Source organism: Penicillium malachiteum (genome assembly GCF_028827825.1).
Source record: "Penicillium malachiteum strain IBT 17515 chromosome Unknown utg000002l:1.0-8849297.0:1.0-8852440.0, whole genome shotgun sequence".
In the NCBI taxonomy this organism is placed as follows: Eukaryota; Fungi; Ascomycota; class Eurotiomycetes; order Eurotiales; family Aspergillaceae; genus Penicillium; species Penicillium malachiteum.
The window spans coordinates 5,829,594-5,842,811 of NW_026643095.1; the positions used below are offsets into that span (position 1 = coordinate 5,829,594).

The 13,218-nt window shown below is 45.9% G+C and overlaps 5 protein-coding genes across 5 annotated transcripts; 4 read left to right on the forward strand and 1 right to left on the reverse strand.

Annotated features, from left to right (window-relative positions):
- Positions 1–334: 334 nt before the first annotated feature.
- N7483_005139 (putative MFS transporter) lies at positions 335–2,360 on the forward strand (the record flags this gene model as incomplete). The annotated part of the gene is made up of 7 exons (XM_057088576.1): positions 335–358; positions 432–442; positions 495–636; positions 698–888; positions 951–1,104; positions 1,179–1,985; positions 2,046–2,360. 7 exons carry the CDS (start codon positions 335–337, stop codon positions 2,358–2,360), a joined length of 1,644 nt encoding a protein of 547 aa, XP_056948405.1.
- Positions 2,361–2,501: 141 nt separating this feature from the next.
- Positions 2,502–3,446, reverse strand: N7483_005140 (uncharacterized protein; the record flags this gene model as incomplete). Its single annotated transcript, XM_057088577.1, has 1 exon — positions 2,502–3,446. The coding sequence occupies one exon, from the start codon at positions 3,444–3,446 to the stop codon at positions 2,502–2,504; it is 945 nt and encodes a 314-aa protein (XP_056948406.1).
- A 493-nt stretch (positions 3,447–3,939) lies between these two features.
- Positions 3,940–5,364, forward strand: N7483_005141 (uncharacterized protein; the record flags this gene model as incomplete). Its single annotated transcript, XM_057088578.1, has 4 exons — positions 3,940–4,258; positions 4,332–4,750; positions 4,815–4,984; positions 5,049–5,364. 4 exons carry the CDS (start codon positions 3,940–3,942, stop codon positions 5,362–5,364), a joined length of 1,224 nt encoding a protein of 407 aa, XP_056948407.1.
- A 1,075-nt stretch (positions 5,365–6,439) lies between these two features.
- N7483_005142 (uncharacterized protein) lies at positions 6,440–8,257 on the forward strand (the record flags this gene model as incomplete). The annotated part of the gene is made up of 3 exons (XM_057088579.1): positions 6,440–6,550; positions 6,609–7,100; positions 7,169–8,257. The coding sequence occupies 3 exons, from the start codon at positions 6,440–6,442 to the stop codon at positions 8,255–8,257; spliced, it is 1,692 nt and encodes a 563-aa protein (XP_056948408.1).
- A 1,724-nt stretch (positions 8,258–9,981) lies between these two features.
- On the forward strand, positions 9,982–11,141 carry N7483_005143 (uncharacterized protein; the record flags this gene model as incomplete). The annotated part of the gene is made up of 2 exons (XM_057088580.1): positions 9,982–10,122; positions 10,227–11,141. 2 exons carry the CDS (start codon positions 9,982–9,984, stop codon positions 11,139–11,141), a joined length of 1,056 nt encoding a protein of 351 aa, XP_056948409.1.
- Between the last annotated feature and the right edge of the window lie 2,077 nt (positions 11,142–13,218).

The window sequence follows — 13,218 nt, forward strand, 5'->3', positions numbered from 1 at the left end:
CAAAAGAGATACCTAAATGGTTCTCTCTGTTCTTTTGACTGATATTGGAGATTACAGGCCTCCAGCCAGAGTATTTTTTGGGCCTTGACCTCCCCTCTTAGGCTCTATTTCGGCAAGTTAATTTTGGGATCGGCAATGATGAATCTGACACGTCTTAATTCCGCTCTTGAATACTCTCCTATGAAAGCTTACACATGTGGGGCATAAAAGCAACTCATCATCCGGAAATTTATCACAGTATTGAGCGTCGAACCTTCAAAGGTTTACACCGTTCGACTATCATAGACCGGATTTTTCACGTTCCGAACGTGCCTCGTTGGCGCAGCTATCCAACATGGAGATGAACTACAATGAAGGCGTGAGTTTCTCAGAAAATCAACTTACATATGTGCCACTGGGATAGAGGCATAACTAACAACTCTCATTATCAGGTTCTCCATCAGTTTGTGCGCCCAGTTTATTCTCAATATGCAAGTACTGAACAATTGTCATAGGATCGAGGCGGAGATAGGCCAGATCATCTTGCCTGGTACGGAAATCATGGCTGATGTTGGCTCGCACCATTTCGTGAAATCTTCGTCTAAATCAGATCGCGTTTTGGTGCCTCAGCCTTCGCAAGACCCTCATGATCCTCTGGTATGTATACTTACATTTTTGTTGAAGCTTGGTCAAATGCTAATCGAGAATTCCATCATAGAACTGGAGCCGCCTTTGGAAAATGAGCACCATGACCATTGTCACGTTAACGACATTTAGTCAGGGATTTGGGCCTCTGGCACTGGCACCTATGTTTCCAGAAATGGAGAAAACATTCAACAGAAGCTTATCCGATGTGGTTCAATTTACCGGTGTCTGTATACTGGTCCTCGGTTTCAGCAATTTCATCTGGTAAGACTGATATGAGGTATATGAGGCGTATGAGATACATGTTAACGCCATGCTATTAACAGGATTCCTCTCTCGACTTTATTCGGTCGCCGCCCGGTCCTTATCCTTTCAACTCTTATATGCCTTGCAAGCAATGTGTGGCGAGCACTAGCGCCTAGCTATGCTAGTTATATGGGCGCATGCGTTCTTAATGGGATAGGTGCTGGTCCTGCTGAGGTGAGCTTTCCACCAGTCTATTCGCGATATAAATATCACATGGCTGGAACTCATCATATTTGTTTTCGCTGCAGACCACACAGCCCCAGATAATTGCAGACATTATGTTTCTTCACGAGCGAGGCGCTTACAACACCCTCTACTTCACCTTCTACTTCGGGTCTCTGACCGTGGGTCCGATTATCGCTGGTCCCATCGCAGAACACATTGGCTGGCGCAGCTTCTTTTGGCTGAACGTCGGACTGTTAGGCCTGTCGCTTATATTCTTGATCTTCTTATTCCCAGAGACAAAATGGCACCGTATACACCCGACCAAAATCACCAATATACAACAGAATACGTTACCAACTGCAAATGAGTCTGATCCTGAGAAGCCAGCAGGGGTGACACATAAAGAGACGGCCGAAGCAGAAAGTTCCGGAGACCAAGATCCATACCTACACAAGGGATTTCCCTCGAAAAATCAGTTCAAGTTGTGGCAGGTGGATGGAACTACACTTAAGGACGTCTTCATCAGCTTCTGGCTTCCATGGAAGCTGCTCGCATTCCCTATTGTTGAACTCTCGGCCTTTGTAGTGTCTTGGTCGGCGAGTTGCTTCTTGACATTGAATCTAACGCAAAGTCAAGCCTTCGCAGAACCTCCATATAACTTCAACAGTCAAACCATCGGATTCTTCAATTTTGCGATTCTCATCGGCGCGTTCATTGGCCTGGCTACTAACGGACCTCTGTCAGACTGGCTCTCTATGAGAGCGACTAAGAAGAATGGTGGCATTCGTGAGCCAGAAATGCGACTCCCGACTATGATCATCTATGTCGTGATTATGATTATTGGCAATTTCATCGTCGCCTTTGGCTACGAGTATAAATGGGACTGGCGCGTAAGTATCCCGACAATATTCGAATTACATGAACGTGATCTAATCTGATTTTCTTTTCAGATTATTGTCATCATCGGGTACACTGCAGCGGGTATTCAAGTTGCTGCGTTGCCAGCCATTGTCAGCACTTATGCTGTCGACAGCTATAAGCCTGTGGCTGGATCAGTAATGGTTGCAGTCACTGTTAACAAGAACCTCTGGGGCTACGGTTTTAGCAAGTTTATTACTGTGTGGGTTACTGAAAGTGGATTTGTAAAACCTATCATGCTTAACATGGCGCTCTGCACACTTTGGTGTCTTTTTGCGATCCCATGTTATTCCTATGGAAAGAAGCTAAGAGGGGTGACGGCTAAGTCGTGGGTTCACAAAGTGTAGCCCAGCTTCATTTCCAATGATTGTCGGAGAAGAGTTTTGTTTTGAAAGAAATATTGATTCCTTTGGAAATATTTTGAAACGTCTGAGCTAGGTGGTATAGCTGGTATCATCATGAACAAGAGCATTTTGCACGCTAAATTCTCAAAAGTCATCGTCGTCAGGGTCGTACAGATCAAGATCAAGAGTAGCCTTGGGCTTTGGCTTTGGCGCAGGTGCCGCGACCGGCGGCGGTGGTCGGACCACACCAGTAGCAGCCGAAGCAGCCTGTGCTGCAGCATTAGCAGCTTCTTCTTGTCTTGAGTCGACAGGTGGAGGTGGTGCAGGAGGTTCTGCAACCCCAAGCCCTTCAGCTTCACAGATCAATCGTTCCACCTCCTTATCAGGATCAGTGCCCGCGGCGAGCTGAACCTGGCCCATTAATCCCATTCGTATCCGTTCCTCCATCGGGTATGGCAACATGTAAATTTCGCGCGTAACATTTGCAGAATCGTCCAGCCACTGTGTCGCAGTCTTTGTGACTGATGACACCGGCTCAGCCCCTTGCTCTGTGGTGGGCTCTCCATTCGCACCCGTGCCCGTCATAGTCATATCCTTGTCTGGTATCTGTAGTCGCGAGCCCGGCTGTTTACCTGAAGCAAAAGCCCCATTCTCTGCATCTGCGGCGGCCTCATGATTGTACTTGCTGATGCGACGCGCAAAATCAAGTAGAAGTCTGTAGTCGATCTCTTTTCGAGATGATTTCCGGCTGGTCTCGTATTCGTCGTTGGAATCGAGATCACTGTCGCTCTCTTCGTCATCGCCGCAGGCTGTTTGGATCTCCTTGTCGAATTCTTCAACGTCTTTAACAATTGATTTCACTCGCTCCTCTAGCCTTTGTGCTTCCGCGCGGAGTTGGAGGATTTTGGTGTAGTTTTCTTGGTGTCTTCGGAGTGCTCTTAAGGAGGATGAGAGGGCGTCGTCTGCGTTGAGTAGGGCGACTGCTGCAGCCGGCGCTCCAGCAGCAGTTGGGGAGGTAGTGAGAGTCGTGAGAAGCGCATTGACTTTAGCCTCGACCTCGGAGAGGGAGGATTGCATGACGGTATTCATTTTGTGGGAAGAGCTAGCTCGCGCATCTAGCGGAGGGCTTCGAAAGTTGTGAGGTGGAGGGAGTTGTCCAAGGTTCTTATGATGCAATTTGTATTATGGAATAAATTGGAATAACGTGACGAGGCTGTGTGTAGGAGATTTCACCCAATCTTGAGATGGGCAACGCGTGGATGTTAAGATGAAAGCTATGCGGAGTCTGCGGAGTCGGTCAACACGGAGTCACGTGTACCCATTGTATAGGATCTATGAAGTATATAGAGCGATTATCCCAATTTGCTATCACTACTGATAATAATCAACAAAATATCTATAAAAATGGCTTCTTTTACTTCAAGTTCACAAGGACTGCGTTCGCTATTCCGCTCTCACTAGTGGGGTGGGGTAACGGAGAGGGTTTTGTCTTACAGATCACTTATCTACACTTTCTTTCTATCAACTACTCCCAATCTGGATATTAATTCCAAGAAATTTGCTCAGTTTGAACAGGAGCAGAATGACTGACACTTCAAGATTGCCATTTGCTAGACCGATCTCATTCGGCCCTCACATAGTGATCCAGCCTCCGCTTACACACCTCGGCAGTGGACCAGGGCTACTTATCCTCCGGCCGTTATGCTTTGCCGACTGTCAAAACAAGAATGAAGCACTAGACCCAGAACCCCTCCAGAAATGGGCGGAAGAAGGCTTTGCAGTTGCTCAAATAACTCTTGATGCAAACAGTAGCTCTGAGACAATTCATGAGCTGAGCTCTCAAGCTAGAAAACACCTATCGGATCTTCCGCAGTGCACTTCCAATAAGTTTGGATTGATAGGTTTGTTCAAGCTTCTATCAATATGTGAAGGTCTTGTTCCTCACGAGTACTGATAAATTTTGAAATTATACAGTATATGGATCCCAGGCCGATTATGGCAAATCGCCAGACAACGCCTTGCGTTTCGTCTGTGATGATGTAGATGTCGTCGTCTGTTTTGATTCTTGGGATGAAACAGATAAAAGAACCCTTCTACATGTACACAACTCCCTGAAAGAGGATATTGCCAGCAATGATTATCAGAAGGTATACATCTACCCAGACATTGCCTCCGCAGGATTCATCGTCCCCGGCCACCCGGACTTCAAAATTTCAACGGCGGGTGTGGCTCATACCCGTACGCTAGGCTTCTTGAAAGAAATCATTGGCGGTCCTTATTTTGATCTTGAAAAGATCTGGGATGAGCACACTCACTACGAGTTTGGCGATCGATCAGTTGAAAAGACTATGGCCACGATGGTTCAAGAACCATACGTAAACCATGTTCCAACTGTGAGTTGAGAGAGATCTGCCGCTTTAATGTCAATATCGGGAATATTAATGTGTAATCTGTTAGATGACAGGAGGCATTGGTCGCGCTAATTTAAGCCACTTCTATCTTCATCACTTCATTTTCAACAATCCAGATGACACGGCACTGGAGCTAATTAGCCGTACGGTCGGCACCGACCGAATCGTTGATGAATTCATTTTCTGTCTCACGCATGTGAAGCAAGTGGATTGGCTGTAAGTTCTTCATTTGTTCAGTCTCTCTGAATCTCTCTACGGATAGCTAACAACTCATCTCTAGGGTCCCTGGTATCCCTCCAACTGGAAAGTCTCTTCGTATTCCTTTCACCTCGGTGGTGAATATCCGAGGAGACAGGTTATATCATGAGCATATTGCGTGGGATCAAGCAACTGTGCTTGTTCAATTGGGCTTGCTTCCTGAGTATCTTCCCTTTCCGTATGCCTTACCGGATGGCACAGTCCCAGCTCCGGGGAAACGATTCGAGTACCGCGTTCCAGCTGCTGGGGTTGAGACTGCTAATAAATTGCAAAATGAACATGAGGTCGCCTCGAATGCAATGTTCGAGTTTAAGATTCGTGAGGTGGATGATCGTTAATCGCTGAAGCGAATTTTTGATACACCAGGGCTATGTACGGAGTACCGTTGACCTAAATGCAGGCAGAATTCTAGATGCGACCACTCAATACTGTCTAGGAACTGTGATGGAAGTTCAATTAACTAGTCTGCTTTATTGGGAGGGGTCCAAGCTACTGATCTACTGTATTGAAAGCATGGAACGTCACAATGTTGCATCAGATGCTTTCGTAGAGTAAATGTAACAAGTTCAACCAAGAATCATTTAGTCACCTAGGCCCGGGGGAGAGTGGTATAATATAATGCCTGGGTCAAGCCTTGCATAATTTTAAACTGAAGCTATCTAGTAGCTAATTATCAGTATTGCTTCAAACCTTGGAACTTGATGATCTACGCATACATGTACCGAGGTCGCTTTAGTGCGAACGTCTGCTTCAAATGTTCGGCATGATGAGCAACATCTCAGGCTCCAGACCATTCAAAATCTTGAAAATGGGACAAGGCTTATTGAATTATTATAGGGAACAGAATGATACACTCGAGTGCTCGCTGCTTGCAATTTTCTTCAGTTGAGGCTTCTTTACACCTAGTATCATCATCGTGAGATCCACCTTCGAACTGAGCGCGTCACGTAGCACAACCTTAGAACCTACCAAAATCTAGTCCCACGCTTCCATGTTCTAGACCATTTTCCTTGCATAATTCATAACTATTCGTTAAAACTAACATAGAAAATTGGAGATTGTGGATATCGGTAGCTCATCCTTGATGTCATTTAACGGGACGTGCAACGTGCACGCCGGATGCAGTAAAAGGAAGGGCCATTGACCGCTCATCGAGTTCAAGAGTTTATCATGCATAATTCTGTACCAGCAATGAATATCAAAGATCAGCATCTTATTTTTGAGGCTTTATTCTATATGTAACACTCTGCTTTTTAACTCTATCATAAATGCGCTGTGTTTCCTTCCGTAGAGGGTCTGAGAGCGACGAGTTCATGTGCTTCGACGTTTTCATATAGAATTGTTGCACACAGACTAAACCCACTCGAAAAAGAAAATTGATATCGCAAAGAACTTGAAGCAAAAACCAATACAATGTTCAAGTTATTAGCATTCGTACTACTAGCTACATTGTCAACTTGCTCGGCATCTAATCTCCCAATCGTCGATCTCGGCTACGAGTTACACCAAGCAATCTCATTCAATGTCAGCATTCCCGAACTTCTCTACACATTCCTGACCAATATGCTGACAGATCCTTCAGAGTGCCCAAGGCTTGTACAACTTCAGCAATATCCGCTATGCAGCACCTCCAGTAGGAGATCTGAGATTTCGAGCACCTGTTGCTCCAGCACGAAACCGCACGAAGGTCCAAAATGGCACAGTTGGACGTGTTTGTCCCCAGGCAGTTCCGATCTGGTTCCAGTATATTGAGCCTGCGTTCCTGCTGAGCATATCGGAGGGAACACAGTTTAATCTTTCGACAAATATCTCTTCTTATCCCTATGTGCCCACGAAACCAGACCCACGCACAACGGAGGATTGTCTTTTCCTCGATGTGGTTGTCCCCGAGAAGGTATTCAACCGGTCGCGCAGTAGCCGAATTTCTTCGGGGAAGTCTTTGGCTCCTGTATTGGTTTGGATTGATGGGGGCGGGTTCACGCAAGGTGATAAAACGCAGTTGAATCCTTCAGGGTTGGTGAACCGGAGTACTGTTGTCGGCGATGGGGTCGTCTTTGTTGCGATAAATTATCGGGTAAGTTTTACTTCCTCCCAAATATTCATTGAACCACCTGGGCAGGATTTAACTAAATGATATGTCAGCTTGGTGCGTTTGGTTGGCTTGGAGGTCATACTCTTATGGCCAATGGAACTGCGAATGCGGGACTGCATGATCAACGCTTTGCCCTGGATTGGATTTCTAAGAATATCCATCTGTTTGGGGGCGATCCTAATCAAGTGACAGTGATGGGGGATTCCGCCGGGGGCGGCTCCATAATGCATCAAATCACCGCATATGGGGGCCAGAATGGGACATCGCCGTTTCAGCAAGCGATTGTGCAAAGTCCAGGATGGGTTCCCACACCAGATGACAAACAACCAGAGCAGGCTCTGCAGCAGTTCCTCAAGCTTCTTAACGTTAGCACGATTGCCGAAGCGCGGAAACTTTCATCGAAGAAACTGATTGCAGCCAACGCATATCAGATCGCGACCAAGCCTTCTTGGGGTGAGTTTGTTTACACCCCAGTTGTGGATGGTACTTTTGTGCCGAAATTACCTGGCCAGCTCTTACTCGAAGGTCGATATGATCATAACTTAACTGTCATGACCGGACACACCTCCAATGAGGGTATCGAGTTCACTTCTCCAGATAGTAGGAACAGTAGTACCTACCTCGCCACCTTGCTGAAGAAATCCTACCCCTCCGTCAAGCCCAACGTCTCGAGCTATATCACCGATGTGCTATATCCGCCAGTATACAATGGTAGCCATGGCTACAACAGTCCCTTCACGCGGGTAGCGGTCGCGAACGGGGAGTCCGCTATCGAGTGCAATGTCGATTACCTCAACTGGGCATTTGGAAACCAGACATTCGCATATGAATTTAACGTTCCTCCCGGATTGCATGGCCTAGACATGCTATATGTCTTCTACAACAAGGGTCAGTCAGCTGATGATGGGGATTTGCCGGGGCTCAAGGTTCAAAATGAGACCGTTGCTCTGATAGTGCAGGACTACATTACTAGTTTTGCTCAGTTCGGCGCCCCCAAATCAGCACTGGGCCCGGCTTTCAAACGATATGGTCCACAGAACATGGTGCTTAATATTGGGAATCACACTATTGGGCCGATGCGTGATACGACCAATGCTTCTCGATGCCATTTCTGGCAGACAGCGCCGTACTATCAATGAGTTTGTTTTGTGGAGTTGATTCAGTTCAAGACCCTTTCTTTTCCAGTGTGGAATCGATGATTTGTGGTTGGTATGCCGTGTCTCAATTTAGTTTAATACCCGTGGACCCTGTCTTGAATTTTAAAATGAGTTGGATAACCGATGAATAGATTGTTTGTATGAAGATACAAAAATGCATCAAAATCGCAGGTAATACTACATTCGGTAAAACCACAGGGCTGTGACAAGTATTAATTACTAGGAGAAAATTCCTTCAAGATGCGGGCAATCGCGGAGCCAAATTTAGCTGCGAGTCATGCTTGTTTGATTTTTTTTTTTCTCTTAAATCCACACTATCCTCTAATCCACTTATGGAGTCAACTCCGGTCAGCATAAATTCTCGCATAAAATCTCGCGTGGAAGAATCACAAACATCAAGCATGGACCGAGTGGTACTAGTATCGGAGTTCCCGTGGCTCAAGTTTTAGCTCGAGGCTGCAAGATAATAATGACTCCACCGCTGATCTTTCTCATGTTCTCAGCCAAGAATAGATTTCGTGATTTGATGCATCATGATCGCCTTTTCAGGAACCATCATGGTACAGGGTATCTCGGTATATACACAAAGTCATCCTGGGTCGCGTGTGATACCAAAATGAGTGGCGCACTCTTAGGTGACATTGGACAAAGATGCCTTTTGAGCGTTACCGGTATCATGGGAATACCATGCCCAACTGTCCACATGTGCAGCTGAGCAAGGATTCTTGATTATATTGAAAGGGCGTCTTTAATTGAAGCGATTTGGGTGCCCAGTTCAGTAGCGTGAAAAAACAAAGCAACGTTAAACCCTGCCCAGGTGGTCCTTTACGAGAGTGGATATTGCATTTGCCCCGATGATAAGGCGCCAGGTGAAACCCACGATGAGCAATATTCTTACCTGATTTTCAATGAAGCTCTTTTTAGTCAATTTCTTTATTTTCACTGTCTCGGATGGAACCGTTGAACCTCTGAATCTCTGAGACAGGGTAGCTCCACTCAAACACAGCCGTGCCGATCATGGTTAATAAGGGAAAAAGGAGCGGCAGGCTACGGAATACCTGGGGAGCAGAGGCAGGAGCCCGTATCACAAGCATCTCGCAGATCCTAGAGGTAAAGATCATCAGTGTCATTATTCCTGATAGGAAGATGCTGTATTGTGACTCGAAGAACCTGGTCTAAGTGGTAGGAAAGGCCCGATGACCCAATTGTGATTCCATTAAATTGGACCCTTGTCTCCATCGGCACCAATCACCCTCTGTATCCGGAGTAACTCGCAGGTTGCAGGGGGAGGGGAAAAAGCTTAGGTTCTGGGGCGCTAAGTGCTTGAGAGGCAAAGAAAATGGGGAAATGAGAAAAATTCCTATATCCTTGGTGAGACTGAGTGAGTGAGCCTTGGGAGAGTGTAGATTATAGTGTAGGCATCCAAATTACAGAACGAATCATCATCCACCAAAAAAAAAATAAAGTAAAGTAAAGTGGATTCGAGGGAAAATTATAAAAAACAATTTAATTCGTATAAAGTAATTCTATTAAAATACCAAAATACTTAGATCCACTTTAAGCCTTGCTACATCTAACACACTTTGGGGTCGGATTTTGGCAGCCTTGGGCTTAGACACTTAACTACCTGACATTTCCCCCTTGGTTCCTCCTTCTATTCACTCTCATCCTTACTCTTTTCACCTTCTCACATTCTCACATTCAAAATGCGGTTCCCTTGGTCCGCCCTCGGCTTATTTGGTGCGATCGCATCGGCGATCCCCCTCGCTGCCACTCACGAGATTCACCTCGCCTATCTTCCTACGGACGCTACCACAGAACCCAGTTCCCAAGAAAGCTCATACCTGGTAAGTAATAAGTGATGAAGACTCCAATGAAAGCGCATCAAATAAGAAACAAATCCAGATGAGGGGTACCAGCATTAAGCAAAAACTAACAATTCCCGCAATAGTCCATCAGCTGGTCCATGCAAGATGGCTCATTGTACGCCAACAACGATCGCGTCTTCCCACCATCCAAGTCAATGCACGTGAAAGCGCCACGCTTCGAAGGCACACACATCGAAGAACAAGTCCACCTTTACTACTCGTTAGATGCGCGACCCTTATCGAGTCATGAAGTGGGGGCCCCGAATAGTCTTGTGCGGGTCCGCGTGGAATTGCTTAATCGACAAGGCGACCCTGTTACCCCTAACATTGTGGTACTCGATTTGCTGGATCACCCCGATGGCAGTTTGCGCATTGCCAAAATTCGAATTGAGCCTGGAAAATCCAGTCAGGGAACCCCGGAAAGTGAAAAGTGGCACATGAAGTTCTGGCAGTCTGAAGTGGGGAATCTCTTGAAACACACTGGCACCGACCACAAACAAAACAACAAGCACTCGTCTACAGTGAACAACTCGGAATCAAAGTCGGAACAGAATTCCGATTCCACTTCTATTTCGAAAACTCAGGCAACAGCTGAATCTGCTGATACCGAGCCGTCTCAATCTACCGGTCTTGCTGCGAAACCTTCTCCTGACTCCACTATTGGATATATATTCTCGCCGTACTTCGCTCCCGCTTCGTATTCCCACCGCTCACATCGTCGCCCACACGGCCGGAAGAATGATCATAGTTTCCTGCGATTGATCAGCCCGGTCATTCTACCCGCTTTTCTGGGTGCCGTGGCTGGGTTGGTCGCTTGCTTGCTAGGTTTCGTTATTGGCCATCTGGTGATGTCTGTTGCTTTCCGTTTAGGCCTTTGCCAAAAGCGGGATGAGCGCCACAACCTGGATACAAAGGATATTCAGGTGGAAGATGGAACTTACTCCGAGAAGACCGGTCTACTTCCAGAGATCTTTGTGACGGAGGTTGAAGAAGTCTAAGAGGCTTAACACCCTTAAAAACGAATTATGCATATTGGGCGCGGCGCTGGCAGGTCTTTCACTCTCTTTTTATGGTCTTTTTTCACTCTATGGAGTATCCATGCATAGCAAGCATTATTTCCTTCTGTTCTCATTTCTTTCTGTACTGATAGAATATTGTATGTGTATATCTCTACTATGACTTATATGAGCCTTTGTGTTCATGATCAATCTGATCTTTTGCCACTACACTTCTCTGCCGCTCATGTAACCAACTTTTGCAATCATTTCAACAAGGCCGGCTGGCCCAATGGCAAGGCGCTTGACTACGAATCAAGAGATTGCAGGTTCGACCCCTGCGTCGGTCAATTTTTTGGTGCTTTTTCATAGGAACAAATCCTCGTGGTGGATTAGATTATCAAATTTTTTCATCTCAAGTATGGATTGGATGGAGTCCGGATGGAGACATGTGGGCCCGATTCACATCCGAGGGAAAAAAAAGCCCAAATATTAAATGGGGCACTTTAACCGGTCTTGGAGTCTTTTCCTTTTCTTTTCCGCTAAGGAGACTAAAGAAAAATGAGAAAAATAACACAAGAAATGCTTGTGTGAGCTCAATTCACAATAGCCTTGTTGATCAGTCTCAGTGCTTATTCTGGGGATACGACCCAAGCCTTTTTGTCTCAACCATGGTTATGGATAGTACAGCGGGTCTGGGCTGATCCTCGGCCCAGAATACTCATCGAGCATAATTCAGTAGTCCTTTTCAAGTTTGTACAATGTACGGAGTACTACTAACAGTACTATTCAATGTTAGCGCATTTTAGCTTTCCGAAGTTATCCCTTCTCTTCGCCCACAAGCAATTTACTACTAAAATGTAGATCCGAATCCTCTATCCAATAATGTAATTTGGATTAATACACCTCCGGGTTCTCCGTACACCTAAAGACCAGCCATGTTCAGCCACGTCCCGACTAAAAAGGCAATCCGAGATCTAGCACTTGCCCAGACACTCTGATATCCGGTCCGTTGCGGGGTAGACGGGATAATCAGTGCTCAGAATCGATCTTCATCACGGGATGTATGCAAATCCTGTTCAAACACGGAGTAGCCCGTATACTCACTTGCTCAGCTCTGTACGGACTAGCCCCGTAGGATTTAGCCTTATGGTATCATAATTAGAGTAATCTTCTGCCTAGAAGACGCGTTACAAAATGTTAATAGGCGGGTCATCCACTCTCTTGAATGTCGTTGCCTGTGCGGAATACGGAAAAGTACCGTTGATTAGATAGCACTGCATCTGGAGAATCCATCTTGAGGTAATGGGGCGTCGAAAGCCCGTGATTCGAAGTTGAATTGCCGCACGCCCCCTTCACTTTGCACCCTTGCCCAGGAGATTCTATTGAGGTGTTTTCTGCCGATGTGTTAATTGAGTTAACCTTATTCCACGCCACTGTATTCTTCACGGTACTTGGCGTTCCCCTTGGGCTTTAAGGATAATTTGTTACCACCAGTAAGCCCCCGTCGGTGTTAAACGTGATGCCCTAAGGTTTGTGGCATCAAGTGCTGAGAGATGGCAACTTGAAGTTATTACCGGAAACATTTGAATATGCCAGTGATGACCACGTGGCATAGACAATACTATATTGAACATAAGCGGTGTGTTCACCAGTTGACGCAGTTCACGCTAAACAACCTCTTAACGCATGGGCCACCTGCCATTATCGTATCAGTAGTACCCGGGCATATAGAACTTCAAGTTGTTGAATGAGCTGTTTTATGGATTCTGTTATAAAATGGAAGGCCGACTGCCTCTAGAGACCAGATTCGAGCTGTGAACGTCAAGTTAAAGCATACCGTAGAGATTAAGTTGGGATGAAAGCCAGGCTAATATTCAACATCTCAACATAATAACTTGAACTTTTCATCCGAACATTGTAAAGTATATCTGAGGATATCAGACTCATATAATAACTTGAACTTGAATACCGTGTGTGGAGCTCACGGCGATACTACTTAACCAATGTGCCATGGGTTTTAAGTCTTTTGAGAACCTTTTCTGAGAAATGTGCGCCGATATTTAAACTTGAACATCGC